A 22,869-nucleotide genomic window follows, 5' to 3' on the forward strand; every position below is an offset into this window, starting at 1 on the left:
TAATAACTAATAATAGAGTAACCAAAAAAAAAACTGCAATCACATAGTAACGCAAGAACAATCGCTTTGCCCTAACCCCCAAATTGAAATTGAAAACGAAGAACAATCGCTGCATATGAACGGAACGAAAACGAAGATGAAACCGACGAACAATCGCTTTACCTCCTCACGGACTCAGTTTTGTTCTTCTTCGTCTTCACAGTTTCGTTCTTCTTTTTCGTCGTTTCTTTCTTCGAGTTCACCATATCCTTCTTCTTGGTGTTCGTCAGTTTCATCTTCGTTTTCGTTCCTTTCATATGCAGCGATTGTTCTTCATTTTCAATTTCAATTTGGGGGTTAGGGCAAAGCTATTGTTCTTGCGTTACTATGTGATTGCAGTTTTTTTTTTGGTTACTCTATTATTAGTTATTATTATTATTATTATTATTATTATTAGTTTTTTGATTACTATTATTATTATTAGTTTTTTTTTCATCTTCGTTTTTTTTTTTTGGTTACTCTATTATTAGTTATTATATATATATAAGAAATTTTTTTTATATATATAATAACAACTTTTAGTCAAAAAAAAAAATAACAAAACTTTCTTTTAAGTAAGTTCATAAAAATATAACAACTTTTAAGTTTTTTTTTCATTTTTTTAATTAAAAATCCACATTAATTAATGAGTTGACAATTAAAAATAAATAAAAAATAAATTAATTTCCACGTGTCATGCCACGTCAAGATTCTTCCATGTCATATGCCCACTTGTTGAGCCAGGGGGGTAACGCAAAGAATCTTGACATTGCAGGAGGTAATCTCAAAAAAATATTTTGCAGGGGGTAACGCAAAACTCGCCTATTTTGCAGGGGTATAACACTATTTACCCTTAAATGTATTATTAATAATTTTTTTGATTACCTTGATATTGGTACGAAGTTTTCCCCGTCGTTAGCAATGATTAATCTCTGTCGGGGAATCTGTGGGACACAGAAGGTGGATTCTCCCTCTCAACTGAATTTTCTCCATATACACTACTGGCCACATGTTTAAGATAGAATTTGGAAGAAAATCAACTCATGGCGGGGGAGAGCACTATCAAAAGCGGGTAAGGATGTTATGATAAAATCAGTTTTACAGTCTATCCCATCTTATATCATGAGTGTGTACTTACTTCCGGATTCTATTATTACTGATATTGGGAGAATGCTTAACTCCTTTTGGTGGGGTGGTGGTACTAATAATAAAGGGATCCGATGGCTCGCCTGGGATAGATTGGCTAGGCCAAAATCTGAAGGAGGTTTGGGTTTTCGTAATTTTCAAGCTTTCAATATGTCAATGGTTGCAAAACAGGCTTGGAACTTTGTGGCGAAGCCGCATACATTGGTGGCTAGAATTTACAAAGCTAGGTACTTTCCTCGCTCCTCTTTATTTGATGCAAAAATTGGTGATAATCCTAGCTTTGTTTGGAGAAGTATTTGGAAGTCTCGTGATGTTCTTGTGAATGGATGTAGGTGGAAGATAGGAGATGGGAGTAAGATTAAAATTATGTCTGAACCGTGGTTACGTGGGGAGGACACTTTATGGATGCAATCTCCTCAAACTCAGAGTATGTACGAATTATATGTTAATAACTTATTATTCCCGAATGTGAAAAGGTGGGATATTCATAAAATTCGCTCTCTTTTTTCAGAAGCGGTGGCAGAAAATATAATTAAAACACCTTTATTTGAGGAAGTGAAAGAGGATCAGGTAGTGTGGCAATATGAGAACCATGGAGTCTACACAGTAAAATCCGGATACAGACACTACATCAAGAATAAGTCGGTGAATAATAATTACACTTTGGAAGGCGATTGGGGAGCTCTTTGGCGAAGCAGGGCACCCCCAAAGACAAAACACTTACTTTGGAGAGTGTGTCGTGATTGTCTGCCAACTCGACTCCGGTTACGGGAAAGGTATGTGCCATGTCCAAGTGAATGTGCATTGTGCGTAAATAATACGGAGGATGATTGGCACGTGTTTTTTGGATGTAGTGAGAGTAGACAAGTGTGGAATGAAGCTGGATTGGGTGGGGTTATCGATCCTAGAATACGTCAATATGATAATGTGAAAGCTGTCTTTTTTGATATTTGCAGAAACGAGACAGATGATATTGCAGGCATTGTTGCTACAATTGCTTGGAGCATATGGCATAACCGAAACAATTGGGTGTGGAACGGCGTCAAAGACACGGTGATGGGTGTTGCGACAACTGCTGCTCATTTAATTGGAGAATGGCGTGCTGTTCATGTGATACAGCAGCAACATAGCGCGACTACCGCTGTTTTAACACAGTCCCGCATATCTGACACTGGTGCAGCAAGCTCTCCTCCTATCATTGCTGCAGATCCTTTGCGTTGGCAGCGTCCTCGCGATGGGTGGTGGAAGTGTAATGTCGATGCAAGTTTTTCACAAGCCTCCGGTCAAACGGGATGGGGTTGGTGTATCCGCAATTCACAAGGTGTGTTTGTTGCAGCAGGTACAAATATGAGTATGCATAAACTTGCTATAGTTGAAGGTGAAGCCATGGCTATCTTGGAGGCTATGCGTCAGGCCACTTCAAGAGGTTGGTCCAACATTGTGTTCGAAAGCGACTCCAAAGTTGTGGTTGATGCAATACAAGCCAATCATCATGGTATTGCAGAGTTGAGTTCTATTATTTTATCTATTAAGCTATTGTTACAATGTAATTCGAACTTTGAGATCAAGTTCACTAAGCGACAAGCGAACATGACGGCTCACACTTTAGCTAGGGCGGCCATTTCATGGTCTAGTCGCATGTTCTTTCACTATGTTCCTCGTTGTATTGAACCTTTTATTATTAATGAAATGAGTTGATTGTGTTTGCTTCAAAAAAAAAAAAAGAGGATAAAAAATCTTACCACTTGATCCAATTTATTTTCGGTGAGTAAATACTCCCTAAATTTTTTTTTTGACGAAAGTAAATACTCCCTAAATTGTCGAGCGGAAATGTAAGTTTCAACAAATATTTTTTATTTTATTTTTTTATAATAATAATAATCGGCGCCTCACCAAAATGTTAAAAGAAATAGAAAAAAACAAAGTATCGAAAATGATATCTATTTGGTAATTTCAAACGTTGTTTAACGTCATTATTATTAGCTTTTGTTTCTTTCTTTCTTTTTGTTCTTTTTCATTTCATTCATACATACAGCGCCCTCTCTCTCTCTCTCTCTCTCTCTCTCTCTCTGCAACAAGACACCCCCACCGGCGCCCCGCGACCCTATTTCAAATTTCGAAAACAACGCCATCTTTCAACCGTTAATTTTAACATTTGGTTATGTCGTCGCAACAAGGTGTTGGTGGTGGTGGTGGTGGTTCAGGAAACAACAATGCAGTGGATTTTGACCTATCTGACGAAATTCTGGCGGTTATACCAACGGACCCATACCATCAGCTGGATCTCGCTCGGAAAATAACTTCCATGGCAATTGCTTCTAGGGTTTCATCTCTTGAATCAGACACCGGTCGCCTTCGTCAGATTCTTCTAGAAAAGAACCGAGTTATCAATGACCTAGAGGACCGTGTTTCTACTCTCACTCGCGCTTCTCAACAGGCTCATTCTGCCCTAAATAATGCCGTTGAACAAAATGTATGTGCTTCTCAATTCTCTTTTATTTTACTTTTTCAATTTTATTATTATAATAATTGAGTTCTTTTTTGCATTCACTGGCTCTTGTGTTATGTGATTTATAATGTTTGTTAATATCTACTAGTGTCATAGCTTAACGTTGAAGTACTTATTTTTTAGAATTGGGGAAGGGGGGAATTTTTATTAATTCAATTTACACTAATCACTGTTTTACAACTATCCCTGAAGCAATTTGAACTCGGCATCTTGAGGCTACAAGGCTATAAGCTCTTACCACTAAGCTAGCACCTCGAGTGTGTTAAACTTCTTATTTTCAAAATAAGTTGAATAGGGGTTTTATGTATAGTGTTTGTTTAATATTTAATGGTTCAAAAGATAAGGTGAGAATTGCTAAACTTTTTTTTATGTAAAACAGTGCAAGTTGTGCAACACAGAATTGAGGAAATGAATGAAGTAGATGTATTAAACATAGATTGTTGTTCGGTTGATAAATGTAGAATAATAAGAATAAGAATAAGGAATATCTCAATATCAGACAAGTTTTTAAGAAACTTAACATGGTGGATAAGGTTCCTTGGGGCTTGTGAAATTGTTTGAATGTTTGGTTAAATTTTTTGAAGTGTAAATATTTTGCCCAGATTAATATGATAGAAGATGATTTTGTATTCTACTCTTTGGTTGTAGGCAAAGCTTACAAAGGAGAGGGATGAATTGGCAGCAACAGTCAAGAAGCTAAGTCGTGACTTTGCTAAGGTGAATGTTTGTTTCAATTCTGCATCCTGTCTTGTGCGGTTTTGATAATTTTCTGTGTGTATCTTATCTGTCTCCACTCTTCAAAATTTTCAACTGCTTCCTTACTTTGTGCTAGAGCTTCATTTGGTTTCAATGGCTTTAGATGTTTTAAATTTTTTGAAATATAGTGAAATGTCTGACATGTGTTATAATAAGTTATCAATTAGAAATGTACGTAGACAAGTAATATCAACTCATTGTGTTAAAGTTGAATGCAATGTTTGAGGTGTCATAAACTGATAATTACATTGAAAGGCATAGGATATTATTTACATAAGTAATTACTAAGCAATTGATGGAAGATGTTATTTATCTTGAACACATAGGTATGAATTATTTGTGAGTGACTTGGTCAACAGGAAGTTGAATATAAACCCTGGGAGGACTGTTATATCACACTTGAACTTCGTGTGTCCCTTTCTGTTAAAGCATTATTTTCTCTTGAACACATAGGGATGTGTAACACGTGTTACAAACTTATCAGTTCAATTTCTGTCTCTGAATAATTTCTGTCTGTGCATATTATTTTTGGCCATAAATTACACTATCCTCACCAAACGCTCATCATATTGCACTACCGTCTTTTCTCTTATTAAAAATTACACCCTCCTCTTTCATGAATATAATTTGTTACACACATACACTTCAGTGTGTTTATAATGTAAACAAACTTCTAAGGCGTGATAAACAATTATGAGCAAGCACCGAAGGCCATTTCTCTTCTAAGAACTTTTATGGTCACATTATTATTATTATTATTATTATTATTATTCAGTACACCACGATCAGTTAGTTTATAATTATTAGGTCTGATATATCTTTTTCTTTACTTCCATGATCTTAAACTCATAACTACTGACATATGTATTCTTGTATACAAATTTGGCCTTTTTTATCTGCATGCATCTTTTTGCTTGTATATATGTTATTTGTTCTGTACTGATAACTTTTTCTATATATCTGACAACTTCTTTTCCTTTTTTATTTGATAGTTGGAGACATTCAAAAAACAACTGATGCGGTCGCTAGCTGACGACAATCCACCTGTAAGACATCAATAGATAAACTTAGTCATAATTATCATAGTTACTATTGATTTTGTTACTGAAGATGATAAATAAACTTTTCCCCATCGTTTTTTTTTTTTTAATTACTATTGGAACAGCAAGCTGAAACCATTGATATTAGAACCTGTGACCAAGCAGTTCCAAAGGCATATCCTGATAAGGGTAATTCTCAGCTCATTGATGAATTAGATTATCATATTCATATACACAGCCTTGTTAGCTAGTTGATTTTTCCATAACTGTACATGCTAAAGTTGTTTACTCGTTTATTCGCATTTCTTTTGTTATTTATTGCTTACAGATGATGATGGAAATGGCTATACAACACATCATTCATACAGTGGCTCAGCAGATGTGGGTAAAACAGTTGATGAAGGTAGATGTGTTTCTAGATACTTAACTGATTGCAATGTACTGTTGTTCACTTTGCAGAATTCAGCTTTATTTCTTGATATAAGTCCATTCCTGCATACAAAATTAATTATGCAAGTTGGTAATGTATTTGGCTAATTTTGACTATCATATATTATCTGATAGTATTTCCTCTTTATGTGGAGAGAGAAAGAATGAGTAATCACTATCAATTATAGAAAATGAGATTAAACGCATGAGAGAATTTGTAGTGAATGAAAATGAGGAAACTTCTCATAGCCACCTATTGTTGGAATGCTCTGGCTATAAATTCATTTTCATGTTTTCATTTCTATCATCGGACTGAGAAGAAATCCTTTTGAGAGATAAAAGCCAAAAGAGAGTGTAAACCACCATTTTTGTTGGTGAGAATTGTAATAATCAGTTTGTATTATTATTCATTTAAACAAGAAAATCTTGTTATTCCATTGTTATTGTTATTATTATTATAGTGGGAAAGTTTTGATCCAGGGATAATCAATCATCCACCGACCTTGTATTAGGTGTGTTTTGTGTTATCTTTCCCAACATTATCCTCAATGATATTTGGTTGGATTCTTGTCTAATGTTCTTATATATTATATGAAACCATAAATGTGGAATCAGAGTATAGTATTGGAAAGTAGAAAGTGTTTGGACTTTTCTATCTTGAAATAAAGCTAAAATCATGTTTTAGAAGTGTAGCTGGAACTATCTATCAATTAGGAAAAATGGGCTAAAATGACGCATATTCCTTTTCTTTTGTTCTACAGCTCCCAGGTATTCAGGGCAAAAGTTTTCCTTGACCCCATATATAACACCACGTCTTACACCAACTGCAACTCCAAAAGTTATCTCAACGGCTGCTTCTCCAAGAGGATATTCTGCGGCTGTATCACCCAAGCAAACATCTGGTGCCACCTCTCCCACAAAAGTTTCATATGATGGACGGTCATCTCTCTCTTCATGGTATCCATCAAGTCAACAGTCATCAGCAGCAAATTCTCCACCTCGAGGACGATCAATTCCAGGTTTTGAAGAAGATTCATTGTTATTGTTAACATGCTAAAAAATTGTTTACTCTCCATCTTATTAAGATCGGTCCTTTAAGTTTGTTAATCTTCTTTGCTCTTCGTCCTGCTGCTAAAATTCTTGATTGGAATGTTATCCTCATTATGTTGATGCTTATAGTATTATTCAATATAAATCGTAAAATGGAGGGGCCACGAACCTCTACGACGTCTTTAATTCTTAAATTATTCAGTTGTTTATCCATCATAACTTTTAAAAATTTGGTCAGGTCGAACTCCAAAGATTGACGGAAAGGAGTTTTTTCGTCAAGCCAGGTGACTTTCTTTCTCCCTTCTTCCACAAAGTGGCTTTTAACTTCAATTTATTTAAGAAACTGATTGAATTAATTAAATGTTATCACTTTTGCAGGAGTCGCCTTTCATATGAACAATTCAGTGCATTTCTTGCTAACATAAAAGAATTAAATGCTCAGAAACAAACACGAGAGGTAAATAAATATTGAGCCTAACTTCCTAAGTACTCGGTTTTGAACAGAAATTGTTCCCAAGCAGTTAATCATCGATCCACTTGTTTTGTGCTCTTTTAGGAAACTTTGAGAAAGGCAGATGAGATATTTGGGTCTGATAACAAAGATCTTTACCTATCTTTTCAAGGATTGCTTAACCGGAATGTACGCTAGGACTGAAGACAACATTGCTTGTAATTGTATAAGTTGGTAAGCAAATAATTGATCACCATTTATTTCATTCCTGTCCTGTTTTTGTTTCTGCACATTTTCTCCCATTTATTTCATTCTTGCAGATCAATTTTGATTACAACTACAGATACTTCATGTATGAAACAATTTTTTTAAAATTCTTCAAAGTATGCATCGCATTACTTGAAAGTTTTTTTAATCTGATTTATGGGAATGCATTCGCAAAATAGGTCAACATCTTTTACTGTACATTTCAATTTATTGACATTTGTTTCCTGTCTTGGTTAATGGTTGATAATACTATGCTCTTGGTAGTGATTTTTCATTTTTATTTTAGGAAGATCAATTGCAATGATTAATTGATGTTTAATTGACTATTTTGCAGGTCACTGATCCAACTCAGCACTCTTGGGCTGATTTTTCAACTCATTTCTCTTTGATTCATTGAATCAAAATCCTACTAAGCACTGATCTGAGCTACTGAAATCGAGATGTATACATTTTAGGGCTTGTTTTGAAAACTGTTTTCTTTTTTAAAAAATTGAAACCCTGTTTGAATATATTGTTTTGCAAATTTGTTTTTGAAAACAATTTTCAGTTTTGCTGCTTTTAGAAGAAAAAATGGGAATTTCTAACCATTTGACTACTTGATTAAAAAAAGAAAAGGAAAGAAAGGGAAATGGTATATGGTGTTTTGCTTTTTAACTTTTCCCTTTTCAACTGTTTAGAAACGAATAAAAAAATGGAAAACGGACAATTTTCATTAATGATAAAGTTGTAATATATTGCAACTTTGATTTTTTAAATTTCAACTGTGAAGTTCTTAAAAGTTTTAACCCACATTGATTGTATATTACTCTGGTTAATCACAATTTCGGTCTTTTAAAGGGGAACTTATTTTCACATTTGTCTTTAGGATGTATTGAAATTGCAAAGGCACAAGTGCCTCTTTTATGCTTTTTTTTATTATTATTTTTATATAAAGCCTAGTGCAGGGCAAATTATATGGTGATTCTTGAAAGCATTCACCATTAGTTTGGAGTCGCATTTCAGCCAAAAACTATGCCAATTATTTTGATGAGCAATTTCATTAGCATGCATAGCTACTGTTACTTCGGCAAAAAGAGAAGATCGAATACCCAAATATATGTCAAAGCAACCTTTCATTCCTCCACTCGAGTCACGAAAAATGCCTCCCACTGAGGTATGCCCCGGCGAACCCCTCGCTGCACCATCAGTGTTGGTTTTAATCCAATCAGTCGGAGGAAAATGCCAAATAACCTCTTGTATCTTCGGAGCAAGACCAGGATGACTCACAATATAGTGCCTCTTTTATGAGTTATTTTATTCATCAAATATAATTTTAGGAGTTAATTTGGTCATCAAATATGATTTTAATTCGGTCTTTAATTTAGTCCATAAAATTACTATAAAAAAAACTAAATTTTTTTAAATTATCAATGTGAAGAGTTATATTTTCAAGGATAAAAATGGTTATTTATCATTGTTTAATAGCTTAATTTGCGTTTAAGGCTTTTAAATCAAACGATTGACCAATAGATAGCTATTATCATTATTATTATTATTATTATTATTATTATTATTATTATTATTTTTTCTTTTTTAAGTGTCGTTTTAGAATAATTTTTTGTTTCTATTGACCAATAGATAGCTATTATTATTATTATTATTATTATTATTATTATTATTTCCTTTTTAAGTGTCGTTTTAAAATAATTTTTTGTTTCTATTTAAGTGTCGTTTTAATAGTTTAATGTATAATTTATCAATTATATCCTTACTTTCTCAATAACTTCTCTTCACATTTTTCATAAAATTTAATGGAAAGAGGAATAGTATATATGCTAAATTTATTTGAAAAGAGAAAGTAAAGAGGAATACTTAGATAGACACAAGCCTAAATAGTAAATATTTAGGCACGCTCACACAACTAAAAAAATAAAGATAAAATAATTGAGTGATGTGACTAAATTATTTTTCTTTTAAATTCTTTTCATTTATGAGTGTGTGCCCAAATATTTTCATTTAGGCTTGTGCCTATCTAATTGTTCCTCACTTCTTCGAAAGTAAATGATGGATTAAATAAGAGTAGAATTGGAAAAAGAATACAACAATCAACTACCTTGATTGAAGAGCTCTATGCTAAAACGACATTTAAAAAAGAACCGAGAGAGTAACATTTATATATAGGTTACTACTAGACTTTTTCTAAAGAATTTGAGTCAAACATTTCTATTAAATGTGTCTTTTCGAGCCATACGTGGGTCAAAGTTATAAGCCCCTTTCGGGTGGCCTAGCCTATTTCTAATCTATTTCTTCTTTTTGGATTGGTTTGCGACTTTTATTTGGATTAGTTTGGATTTTAGCACCACTTAGTAGCAAATAATACAAAGGTCAAAAGGCCAAAAATATATTGAAGATAAAAAAGCACAAGAAAGGCCAACAAATACAATAAAATTACATGAGGCTCCGTCCCTTCACAAAACAAACAAAGAAGCAAGACAATTATGTGCCAAGACAAAAACAAACTTCTTTGCTACTAATTCTCTTAGATATATGTATTATAGTGCCGGCGCCAAAAATGCTATTAAAGGCCTCTGATAATTTTTTTTTTCTATCTACAGTAGCACTTCTGAGACCATCTCCAATGGTGTAGTACCTATTAGGTACTCATGGTACTTATTAGGTACTACCATTGGAGCACAACACATTTTAGTACTTAATAGGTACCAATTCTAATATAAGAACTCTCTCTCTCTTCTTTTTATGGGACCCACTTTATTTAATATATTCAAAAAATAAAAAAATCACAATTTTTAAATTGGCATAAAAATTTAATGTCAACCATATATAGACGTTGGTAGTCATTGTTTGTTTCTTTTTACCGTTGGAAAAAAAATAAATACTCCTATCATATAAATCAAAACCAAATTGAAGGATTCTACTCCTCTCAAAATTACCATTTTATTAATTATTTTAAATTATTTTTTAATTATGTAATTCTTAAAATTTGGCAATATTATTTTAAATTAAATTTCAAACTTTAATTATTTTTTCGAATTATAAAAAAAATAGTCCATACTAATTTTGTAATTTTATCATTAATTCAATCAATTTATATTATAAAATAGATAATTAAATATATTGTAATGATGTGAAGTTATTGATGGGACCCATTTTAGAACTTTTTAATAAATGCTCCATTGGAGGAGTTGAGTACCTATTAGGTACTATTATTAAAAAAATAATAAATTGATGATATGTCCATGTGGGACCATTTAAGTACTAAAAAATGGAGTGCTCCATTGTGGATGCTCTGACAAGTGAAATACTCCCTTCGACCTTATTTATAGGCAAAAGTATGTTGTTTCACACATATTAAAAATTTATTATTTTTACTAAATTACATTTTATAATATATTAAATTTGCATTGAGATTTGTAGTAATGTCAAAAAGTTGAACAATTAATTAGGGGTATTTTTGGAATAATAACATTTAACAAAGTTACTTTTGATAACTTTTGCTTATATTTGTGGCCATATTTTTTCATTGGCTTTTACTTATAAATAAGTTCGGAGAAAGTATTTAATAGCACTTGTGAAAAAACGCTATTATTTTTTTTTTGAACTAAGTGAAAAAACGCTATTAAATGTCTTATTGTAATCCAAAATTGTAGATATAACAAAAAAAATTACAATTTAAAAAGATTTTAAGAAACTTTAATGAACAATAAATGAAACAATTTAGAAAACCAAAATTGCTTCTAACATATATACCCATACTCTGCTAAATTCCATTCACCAAAAAATAATCTGCTAAATTCCATAACTTTGAAGCATACTATACCATAAAGAATATATCATAAAGAAATATGTGCACGTTGTTAGATAATAAAATAATAGGTTATGTTATTAGGCCTGTTAGTTTAGAGTCCATTAGGTTTTATATATATTCTCTAGTAACTTTTTTGTAATGTTAAGCTATTGGTATTCTATTGAAACCCTACCACTAGTAGAAAAAAGCTTTTTTACATCTGGCGAAAAACACTTTTTACATCTGAAAAATGTCAGATGTAGGCGCACGAGACTTAGTAAGTATATACATTTTACATCTGGCGTAGTCAGATGTAAAAAAACGCTTTTTACCTCTGACCAAGGCGAAAATCAAATATTATTTTTTTAAAATTAAATTGGACCTTTTACATCTGACCAAGTCCACCAGATGTGAAATCTTACCTTTATTTAATTTTTTTTCAAAAACCTGCTTTTTTTTTTATATATATTTTAAATTTTTTTTTTATTATTAAAAAAATCTAACCCACAATGCCAACAATATAACATAACTTGCATCAAGAACATAATACTAAAATTCAACATCCATAGCCAAATTCAACATTCAACATATATGTATATATATATATATATATATATAGTAATAATGTCATTAAAGTACAACCATTGAAATCCAAAATACAAAACATCATAATAATTAATACTAATTCATCCAAAATACAAATCAAAACATCATAATAATTAATACTAATTCATCCAAAATACAAATCAAAACATCATCATAATTAATACTAATCCATTGTAACTTCACACAAACCTAGCTAGCTAGCTCATAATATTTCTCATCGACATCATCATAATCTACCTCAGGATTATATAGGTCAAGAAAACAAGTTGCCGTCTCGCAAATCATACAGCTCCTTAGAACATAGCAAGCAAGTAATAACATCTGAAAACAGGCACACTCGAAGAACAATTCATGGGAAAGCAGAAATCGAAATTACCTGCATCAATCTATATCCTAGAGTATCCAAAGTCTTCTGCATCAATGTCCTAAAACAAGCTAGCATATAAAACAAAGCATTATAAAAGAAAATAAAAGTGATTCAATATAACCATTAACGGTGTAGGTGTTGTATCGCCGACACATATCGGTACTCCTTCAATCTGAAGTTTAAATACTACGCAGAGCATAAACAATTCTAAAAAACATACCAACCGAATTCAAATTAAACACTTACCCTTACCAACATAGCTTTCTCTTGCTATGAAAAATCCCATAAACTGTGGGAGCCTTTGTAAGCCAATTCATCATGAAATTGTACGCATCCTCAACTGATACAACTAACCACACTGCAAAATTTTAGTTTCATAAGTTGACTATAAAATAAAACTAGTGTAGCTCCTATTACACCACTAATTGTAACTAGTTTGGCCAAACAGAGTTAGTTAACTATAAAGACGATAGATAATATATATCCAACCATCAAATATTTCAATTTTTCTAGAGTAACCAACCAAATCAAAATGCAGCAACATGGGAAGCATAACAACTAGTACTAAACATTAGTCTTGAGCCATTTATATATTAATTATCTAAAGAATGAATTGGGGGTAAAATGAAAATTGAAAACTTACTTGTTTCTTCAGCTTTTCTTGAAGCCATATTAAAATCATGAACACCACTTCTTGAATAATTCTCCACGATGATCATCAACAATCAAAATCAACAACAATAGTCAATAGAAGAAAAACAAGAAATCTAAAAGGCCAATCTTTGTTCTTCAAAATTGATCACAGAGTGAAAAACAATGAAACCCAAAATTGCATTTTTCTTCGAAGCTAAAGAATGAAAAGAGAAAATAGCCTGCATATAGTGTATTGAAGAACAAACCACCCAACACAAGATCGATAATATAAGATTACTCTAGCAAACTGCATAACTACAATTACATGCAAACATGGATAATATTATGCCTTGACACAGATGGAACGAACATCATCTTCACTTACTATAATACTATATGATAAAACAAAACAATAATTCAAACTAAAATTGATCAAAACAACTTATGCATTGAAGAAACAAGCTAAGTATGCAAAGTACTCACAGGCCTGATGGCCAAAAAGTCCTTTTGCATTTGAGACTTTTGGTAAATAGTTTTCTGATAATCTGAACATTGACCAATCATCTCCAACTCACTTTCATTCAAAAATATCTATAAAAAAAAAATCACAAATCACATGAAAAAATTTATGAGTAACCATATATTAAATATTTGAAAACATAAAATTGACATTTGAACAAGTAAATTGGTACATTATAAACATGAACCAGAAAAAAACCACAGTTTCTACACTTCCATAAGAATACATTAGCAGCTGGAAATCACAAATAGACACACTATATAGGTGATGTAGTTCTGCATATACTACTTTTTCATGATAAGGATTACTAGTCCAAATGCTTTTTAAGAAACAAATAACATAAATTCCTAAGAAAGCTTTAACAATACATTAATTCTTAAGAACTTTTATTCACACATAAAATTGATTTATATAATGATGGCCAGTGAAGCATTCAATATCTTAATTAAGTATTTGGTTATTGGATTGGATAGTGACACATCACATAAAAGTATAGTAATTGAAATTTTCTTTCATTATACTCTCGAGACTAGTAGCATACAAAATGAGTTTAGAACTAAATAAGAAACAAAGTAAGAAGCAAAAGATATATAGGACATACAAAAACAATATGAATCTTGTGAGTCTCCTAAAACAAACATGTATGCTAGAGGAATTCCAAAACGAAGACACCTAAAATCAACTAAGAAACAGTTCCTCATAAAAACATGACTAAGCTCATGTAATGGAAATACAAAACTCCTCTATAAAGAACTATACATCCTGTTATTAGAAAAGACAATTTTAACAATCTTACACTTCTAAAAGAAACTCTTCTATAACTCCCTCACACTTTAGCATGTCACATTCAAACACTCCAAACTGAAGCTTTCATTGTGGTTCCAAGGCTTCACCAACATCACTTCCAAACTAAATAGCAGAGGATAGACTTTCCACACCATAGATAGTAACCATAAAAAATGCAACAACAAACAGGACATTAAAACAAAGTAAATCACAGTGAGGAGGCACAACAACAGAAAAATCAAAACAAAAAAAATAAATAATAACTTTAGAACAACCAAAGTGCATTAGAACAAATGGTTACCTTTGACGAACGAAGAATCGGCGAATCGGCATCGACGAAATCGGTTGAAGTGGAAGAATGAACCTTCGATGGTGGTACCAATTCTTCAAGAGATTTTGCGCGAACTGATGTCTGGAATTTGGGGATGAATCGACACTGGGTTAAGGATTTGGGGACGAATCCATACTAGGGTTTGAGATTTAGGGAGAATCGCCAATTGATATCGGGATCGTCACGGTTGAAGTATGAGTTGACGCTTTGCGATGCTGCGTTTCCCTTACGAGTGAGAGAAGGTTTAATTTAGAGCTAGGGTTGGAGATTACGAGTGAGAGAGAGGACGGATGAGAGAGAGAGAGAGAGAGAGAGAGAGAGAGAGAGGACGGCTGAGAGTGAGAGAGGGAGACGGCGGTGCTTGGAGGAGACGGCGGAGAGTCGATTTGGGGTTGCAGCTGGGTTCGATTGATTTGGAGAAGATGGTGTTTGGTGATATCGCGTAAGGTGTTTGGTGAGAAGACAAGATTTGCCTTTCTTTTACTTGGTTCCAATTTTTTTTTTTTTATTAATACTGACTTTTTACATCTGTGGCTATATATGGCCAGATATATTTATATTTTAGATAATTTTCGCCAAAATTACAGGATTGCCACCGCGTTCAGTTATGTTTCTGGTACATTGAAACCAGATGTAAAATGTTTTGTCTATATATTTTTCACATCTGTGGATATTGAAACCAGATAAAAAGACTACTCCATATAGCTTTTCACATCTGACATATGTTCCTCAGATGTAAAATGTTTATGTAATATGTCATTTTTCTACTAGTGTACCCGTCTTTCTCTTTTCCTATTTGTATCTCCGATTCTAACATGGTATCTAAAGCTATGTTCGATCCTCCTTGAACGATTTGCCGCTTTTCCGCTGTTGAGTTCCCAAGAAAATTGGGAATGAGTTGAAGCTTTAATTTGGTTGGTCTTTGGAGTACTATTTGGTCTTTAGGGAATGAGTCGTAGCTAACCCCAGATTTTCTTGTAGTGGAGAGTTTATTATATTGTTGAATTTTGAATGTGTGCCCCTAATGATAGTTTGCTTCAGGTAGACTTTTTAATGGGTAGTGTGGACCGTGGTGTTATGCCACTTTAAGGTAAGTTTTGTGTTGGATTTGGTTGGCTGACTTTGCTCTATTGAAAGAAAAAAAAATTGGGTCTTGTGTTTAATTATACCTTCTTGCATCTGCGTTGGTAATCTTCTCAATTCTCTTCAAGAAATTAGTTTGTTTGGAAAATTGTTGGTATTATGGCATTGGAATTTGGAAGGATTTCAGTGGGAATTAGGAAGGCTCTTGGTTACTGGATTATAGTAACAATGGTTGATATCTTCTGATTGTATTGCACTTCTCCCTATTGCACTTCTGATTGTATTGCATTTCTCCCCCATTGCACTTCTTTTGATTGCATTGCACTTCTCCCCCTATTGCACTTCTTCTGATTGCATTGCACTTCTCCCTATTGCACTTCTGATTGTATTGCACTTCTCCCTATTGCACTTCTTCTGATTGTATTGCACTTCTCTTCTGATTGCATTGCACATCTCCCTATTGCACTTCTTCTGATTGTATTGCACTTCTCCCCCAATTGCACTTCTCTCTGATTGCATTGCACTTCTCTTCTGGTTGCATTGCACTTCTCCCTATTGCACTTCTCTTATGATTGTATTGCACTTCTCCCTATTGCACTTCCCTCTGTTGATTCTTCTGTTTGGATGCACTTATGGCTGCTCTTCTCTTTGATGGTTTCTACTGTGAATGGCTGCTCTCAGTTAATCATGATCTTAATTGGGTTGATTTATTGTCAGGGCTAATTTGTAACAAGCTTAAAGCTTAGTAAGCTTTAGCTTGAGGGGTGATGTTAGAAGTTTATTTCATTTGGTAGTTTATTTTATTTTCGTATTTTGTTTGACAAACTCATAATGCTTCTTGTTGATGCATAATGAGTTTGAGAGTAGGTGTTAGATAATAAAATAATAGGTTATGTTATTAGGCCTGTTAGTTTAGAGTCCATTAGGTTTTATATATATTCTCTAGTAACTCTTTTGTAATGTTAAGCTATTGGTATTCTATTGAAACCCTAACCGTCTTTCTCTTTTCCTACTATTTGTGTATCTTTGATTCTAACACACGTTAATTTAAGTTGTCATAATTATATGATTTTTTTCGTTAATCCTCTATTTCCTAACGAAAAGGAATTCTTGTAATAAAGAGTTCGGTCGCAACTTAAGTAAAATATGATCAGAAATTATTTCCTTCCATAAGATGTTTTTTAGAGCACAACAATATATAATATAATTCATAAGTATGTAAAAAAAATACATAGATTTTTTTTTTTTATAAGCAAAAATTGAGTTATAAGGAGTATAAGGTGCACTCAACCTTTATAATTCAAACCAAAACCATTAGATGTTTTCAATGCAAACTAACAGATCGTTACACCAAACAGAAAATACAAATAAAGTATTAACTCCTAAACGACATATAAACCAAAACTAAGAAATAAAGATAATTTGATCTATCAAAGCATGCAAATTAAACACACTCGAAACACAATATTATTCCGAGTACGCCATATGCTCCAAGTAGTTGCTAACCAAATGACATGACGAGTTATAACAAGAGTCTTACTCTTCACAAAATCACCAAAAGACATGAAGTGCTTCCACCCTTCCTCAAAGGGGATGAAATCCACAGCCAACCATTTATAAAATACATAAGATCTTATATCCTAAGAGTTAAAAACCGACAAACTATGTAAATTTAAAGACAAACAAAAAAACTAATATAACAACCAAACAAACAATTTGAGTTCAAGTGATTAATCACCTCAAAACAAAGGAGATGCACCATTAGTCCAACAAAAATTTAATATTTAATATGATTCAATTCAGTTCAGAGAACACAAACTCAATATTTAAGAATAAAATCAAATAACCAATGATAATAAAATAATAATGGCCAAAACAGGGCACTACAATAAAATTCAATATTCAATAGGTTAATGGCCAAAATAGGGCACTACATTAACTTCTTTGCATCTAAATTAAGTCTCAAATTAAGCTTCAATGTTTCCAAAGAATTTTTAAATTCCTGAAGAGATTCTAAACTCATATCATCAATAGAACCATTCCACCAATCAGGAATACCATAACCACTCTTCTCTGCCTCATCATTGATAGCTTCCAAATTTTTCTCCTCTTCCTTGAGTTCCATAAGTTTATCTACGATTGTCTCATATTCAAGCCTTTGGATTTCCACAACCTCCTCTTTCTTCTTTTTGTCATAGTCCTCCGTGATGACCTTTCCGGCTAGAAACTGTTGAACAACAGCGTCACAATCGGGATAGCCACATGCATCCAGCTCGTTGTTGGACGATCTGATGATGAGTGCAGTTTTTGCTTTGCATAAGATAGAGAGCTCTGTTACTTTGTTGAAGAGTCCGAGTTTGCGTTTTGAAAAGTCGGCTTTCTTGATTTCATCAATCTTTCTCTTCCGTGTGTTTTCTTTTTTTGCAGCGTTGTTCCCCTCAAAAGCCATTGAAATTTTCTTTTGATTGAATAAAAGAGAAAAAGAACCTGAAAATACAAAAAATAGAAAGTGTGTAGTATTTCTCAATATGTACAACTGCCATTCCTTTTTTATACACACACAATCACAATATAGTTCTCTCTCATCTAGCCTAATTTTTTTTTTTTTAGAATCATCGTCTAAGCCCAAATATATATATATTTTTTTTAGAATCATGTCTAGCCTAAAATTTTGGCAAGTAATAAATGCATAATATATGCAATTTTTTTTAACTTCGAATAAAATCTTTTTAAAATTGTAATTGAATTTTTCTTTTCTTTTGATTTTATTTTTATATTAGTAATTAAAATTTAGCAAGTATTACTATGTTAAATAAAGACTCTATTTGTCTCGTGAACTTAACTTAGTTGGCAGGGGTGTTGCGTAATATATGGAATCCTTTTTTTTTTTTTTTGACAATATATATGAAAGCTTTTTAATTTTGAATAAAATCTTTTTAAAATTGTAATTGATTTTTCTTTTTATTCTTTTTATACTAATGATCATTAAAATTTAGGCAAATATATATTTGTTTTAGTACTTTTTTAGGCAAGTAAAGTAACCATGCCTGTATCCATAAGTCCTAATTTAACTTACAAAAAATATCAAAATTGTTAGACCGAACGTGATGATCAGAAGTCCAAATTCTGGTTCTCTACCTATGTGTGTGAATTAATAATGATTTTTGTTATTTCGTCTATTAAAAAATAAATACTCATACATGTATGTTAAATAAAGACCCAATTTTTTTTTTTGTGACTAAAATATCGACAAATTCATAGATGTTTTTATATAGGGTGCTGTAACAGTGCAATGTTCATGAGACCCACTATTATTTTTACTATTTCTTGGATATCAACAAAACTAAAAGGCGAAAACATGTGCATTAATACATGTTTATAGCATCAATTGCTACATCAACCTAAAATTAATTCAAATGAATTAATACATGTTTATAGCAGCAGCAACACAAACAGAAAAATGTCTGTGATTGCAAATACAAAAGCGCACTGCAGCAGCAACAGCAAAACATCAAAACACGCAGCAGCATCGAAACACCGTAACCATTAAAAAAAACACCATAAAAAAAATCATTGTAAATTTTCAATCTCAGTAGAGCCCACGATTTAGGGCTTTCGGCTAATTTGAGAACGGAAAGATTGTTAATTTTCAATCTCTGTATCAAGTTTATTGGAAAGATTTCATCTCAATCAAGATTTTATTGGAAAGATTTCATCACAATAAATAGAATCAAGTATGTTAATTTTCAATCTTTGTAGAACACTCTCTTTCTTACTTTTTATTTTTTAATTAATGAATTTTTTTTCTCTTCTATTCATGTAAAATAGTAAGTGAGTTACATGAGCATTTTTTTTTTTTTGGTGTCTAGTTACATGAGCATTTACTCTTCCTTAAACAATACACCGTTTAACATTAGCCTTTTATATATTTAATGTTATGATATTTATCTTTTTGATATGTATAATTTCTTCGATGTTTATATTTTCAGTGCTACTAAATAGTGCGAATATGTCCCCATGAGCTTAGCTCAATTGGTTGGGACATCAGCATTTTATATGCAGGAGCCAGGGTTCGAACCCTGGACACTCCACTTATCCATCTTTAAAGGTGGAATTTCAAGCCACTAGGCTACCTGACCAAAAAAAAAAAAAAAAAAAAATAGTGCGAATATATACGTGCAAAATTTGACAAATATGATTGCAGTTTCTGCCAGTTTCTAGCATTTATTAAAATTGAAATAATGGATAAAAATAACTACTCCTATCAATTGCGAGTAGTGATCCTCTCCATTTTTAAAAATTAATGAATGGATTTAGGCCTCTTGTAACAAAAAAAATTAAAAATAATGGTGACTACAATTAATAAAATTTTGGTGTATAAATACTTAAACTCAAAAGACATGCATTTATGTTATTTATTTATTTTAAAGCAATAATAATGAACATTTCCATTTTTAGAAAATAGAGAGCATCTCTACTCACAGATAACTCTGACTTTTTGAACCATGAATTATAATCTCAACTAAACAACAATGTCAATTGTCATCTCTCAGTTTTTTTTTTTTAAAACCAAAGATATTCTCCGCGCGTAACGGCAGAGACTAATCCACTCGAGGTAACTGAGACTCATTTAAAGGGTTGACATCTCCCAACAAATGTTTTTACATACGCACTGCCCAGAGATTGAACCCAAAACTAGAGGTGGGAACAGGCCAGGCCGGCCTACATGGCCTTAAGGCCTAGCCTACATAGGCTCAGGCCAGGCCAGCCTATTTCTTTAAATAGAGCAGGCCAATGCTTTTTTATAAGCCTATTTAGCTAAAAAGGCCAGGCCGCAGGCCATTAAAAAAGCCTTTGAGGCCTACTAGGCCGGCCTATTTAAGTTAACATGAATAATATTTTTATTACGATTATTATTTATATTAAAATTTATACTTTGATTAAATTATAAATCTATTAACTTTTTAAGTAATTTAAGTTTATTAATCTACATTAGTTTTTAACATATATAAATGTATTATTATAATTATAAACTAGAATTGAAATATGATGACATATATAGTCAAATTCTCTAAAATATCAAATGGAACATTATTTTATTAGTTCATAAGTATATTTCAAAATAAATATAATTATTTATTTAAATATGTTCATATGAAATAGGCTTTTAAACAGGCTAACAGGCCACATCAGACTTTCAAAAGGCCAGGCTCAGGCCTAGAATTTAAGCCTATGATAGGCCACAGGCCAGGCTCAGACCTTCGATTTTTTGACAGGCCAGGCTCAGGCTTGGCAAAGCCTAGCTCGGCCTAGCCTATTCCCACCTCTACCCAAAACCAATGGTTAAGAGACCAAAATATCTATCACTTGTGCCAAACTATCTTAATTGTCATTTCTCGGTTTTTTTTTTTACTGTATATTGCCATTGATAAATACTACCAAAACAGAGGGTGTAGCAAGTAGTAAACTAATCGGCAACACATTGATTACAACCATTTATGTTTTGTTGTTTAGCTCGTTCTTGACAACTACTACCTCTCTGCAATCCTTAATTCACAAGAGTTTGATTTTACTTGAAATTTATGACCAGCGAAACAATAACGTCATTCGTGAAATTTCGCACATTCTAAAATTCTAATAATAATCAATCATTAGTTGGTTCAGTAATAATTGGCGCTGAACTTGGTAGGGAAGATCGCGGTTCGATCCTCCGCAACTGTGATCGAGAGGGGACTGGAACCACTTGATGTCACAACTGACCCCTGAACCAGATTCAACTGGTGGTGAAAAACCAAAAAAATAAAATTCTAAAGAGTAAAAATAGAGAAGATTCAAACTTAGAGAATCAAGATCCTTTTCAATTTTTACTTTTTCCATTTTTACAATTAAAGTTTTGAGAATATAATGTACCAAAAATAAAGTTTTGAAAATATAAATGCAATAATGTGATATTTAATAATCAAATTATTTAATATATATTATAATATTGAGAAGGGATTCGTTGACTCCAGGAGTAAGTCTCCATTGACTTACTCCGCTTAATAACTCGATATCGGCATTATATTTCTTCAATCCAACCGTTGAATTCAAAGATCTCATTGAGTAGATCAACTACACAAAAAACCGTTTGATACTTTTTCTGACAACTTCAATTGAACGTACGATAAACTTTTAAAAAAACCGTTGAATTTCAATGGTCTGGATACATAACTACATATTTTGAATTTTATAAAAATTTGTGAAGTTGATCTACTCAATAAGATCTTTGAATTCAACGGTTGGATTGAAGAAATATAATGACGATATCGAGTTATTAAGCGGAGTAAATCAATGAAGACTTACTCTTGAAGTCAATGGATCCCTCCTCTATAATATTTTTCAAAATTATAGTAACGGAGAGAAAAAATGTACAGTAAAAAAGGAGAGATCTTAAACACTCCGAGTTGAGATCTTCTCCATTGTTTTTTTGTACAAGATCCTCTCTATTTTCTATTCTTACTATTTCTTCCATTACCAAAGTTTTTAAATGTTTTGGGAACATAAAAGATATTTGGATTCACTTGTGTTTGATCTGCTAAAAACCAGGGGACTTGACATGACAACTTTTATTGCACCCTGTTTGATTTGAAACTGGTTATGAGACTAGACAAATTAGGTAGCAAGGGACAAGACAAAAACAAGATTTTTTGCCCCTCACTGAACCACAAGACAACTTTTTGTCCACAGTACAACTATAAAAAATACGAAAATACTCATTTTATTTTCGAATATAACGTCTTATATCTCTCTGATACAGTTTTGTTCTGACCTGTATTATATTGTTCTATACCGTTCTGTCTAGTCTTTGCTGTTTTACGAATCAAATACACCATAATGTTACACTTTTACATTTATATTCTCAAAACTATATATCTATAACAATATATAAAGGGGATAAGGGAGTTTGGGCTGGATTTTTTTTGGTCCATTTTGCCCTTAACTTCCTTTATGGTTTTTTAATTATTCCATAATTGCCCTTAACTTCCTCTTTTTTTTTTTTTATGGTTTTTTCATCTATATCTATTCTATACCCTTAACTTCCTCTCTTTTTTTT

At 32.3% G+C, this 22,869-nt stretch overlaps 3 protein-coding genes across 3 annotated transcripts; 2 read left to right on the forward strand and 1 right to left on the reverse strand.

Annotated features, from left to right (window-relative positions):
- Positions 1 to 1,304: 1,304 nt before the first annotated feature.
- LOC123895940 lies at positions 1,305 to 2,862 on the forward strand. The gene is made up of 3 exons (XM_045946405.1): positions 1,305 to 1,591; positions 1,676 to 1,940; positions 2,121 to 2,862. The coding sequence occupies exons 1-3, from the start codon at positions 1,315 to 1,317 to the stop codon at positions 2,860 to 2,862; spliced, it is 1,284 nt and encodes a 427-aa protein (XP_045802361.1). The 5' UTR covers positions 1,305 to 1,314.
- A 308-nt stretch (positions 2,863 to 3,170) lies between these two features.
- On the forward strand, positions 3,171 to 8,320 carry LOC123896766 (uncharacterized protein At4g15545-like). Its single transcript, XM_045947129.1, has 10 exons — positions 3,171 to 3,637; positions 4,322 to 4,390; positions 5,422 to 5,475; positions 5,595 to 5,658; positions 5,798 to 5,872; positions 6,660 to 6,917; positions 7,187 to 7,232; positions 7,327 to 7,405; positions 7,505 to 7,633; positions 8,001 to 8,320. Exons 1-9 carry the CDS (start codon positions 3,326 to 3,328, stop codon positions 7,595 to 7,597), a joined length of 1,050 nt encoding a protein of 349 aa, XP_045803085.1. The 5' UTR covers positions 3,171 to 3,325; the 3' UTR covers positions 7,598 to 7,633; positions 8,001 to 8,320.
- Positions 8,321 to 17,706: 9,386 nt separating this feature from the next.
- On the reverse strand, positions 17,707 to 18,225 carry LOC123895941 (agamous-like MADS-box protein AGL62). Its single transcript, XM_045946406.1, has one exon. The coding sequence runs from the start codon at positions 18,223 to 18,225 to the stop codon at positions 17,707 to 17,709; it is 519 nt and encodes a 172-aa protein (XP_045802362.1).
- Positions 18,226 to 22,869: the final 4,644 nt, after the last annotated feature.

The sequence above is a fragment of the Trifolium pratense genome, linkage group LG7, assembly GCF_020283565.1.
Source record: "Trifolium pratense cultivar HEN17-A07 linkage group LG7, ARS_RC_1.1, whole genome shotgun sequence".
In the NCBI taxonomy this organism is placed as follows: Eukaryota; Viridiplantae; Streptophyta; class Magnoliopsida; order Fabales; family Fabaceae; genus Trifolium; species Trifolium pratense.

Excerpts from the sequence above, each read along its gene's own strand:
- LOC123895940 (XM_045946405.1), top strand. The coding sequence starts at position 1,315 with ATGTCAATGGTTGCAAAACAGGCTTGGAACTTTGTGGCGAAGCCGCAT. Across the intron at positions 1,592-1,675 it reads GCAATCTCCTCAAACTCAGA|AAGCGGTGGCAGAAAATATA; the intron begins GTATGTACGAAT and ends CTCTTTTTTCAG. Across the intron at positions 1,941-2,120 it reads CGACTCCGGTTACGGGAAAG|AAACGAGACAGATGATATTG; the intron begins GTATGTGCCATG and ends TGATATTTGCAG.
- LOC123896766 (XM_045947129.1), top strand. The coding sequence starts at position 3,326 with ATGTCGTCGCAACAAGGTGTTGGTGGTGGTGGTGGTGGTTCAGGAAAC. Across the intron at positions 5,476-5,594 it reads TAGCTGACGACAATCCACCT|CAAGCTGAAACCATTGATAT; the intron begins GTAAGACATCAA and ends CTATTGGAACAG. Across the intron at positions 7,406-7,504 it reads CTCAGAAACAAACACGAGAG|GAAACTTTGAGAAAGGCAGA; the intron begins GTAAATAAATAT and ends GTGCTCTTTTAG.
- LOC123895941 (XM_045946406.1), bottom strand. The coding sequence starts at position 18,225 with ATGGCTTTTGAGGGGAACAACGCTGCAAAAAAAGAAAACACACGGAAG.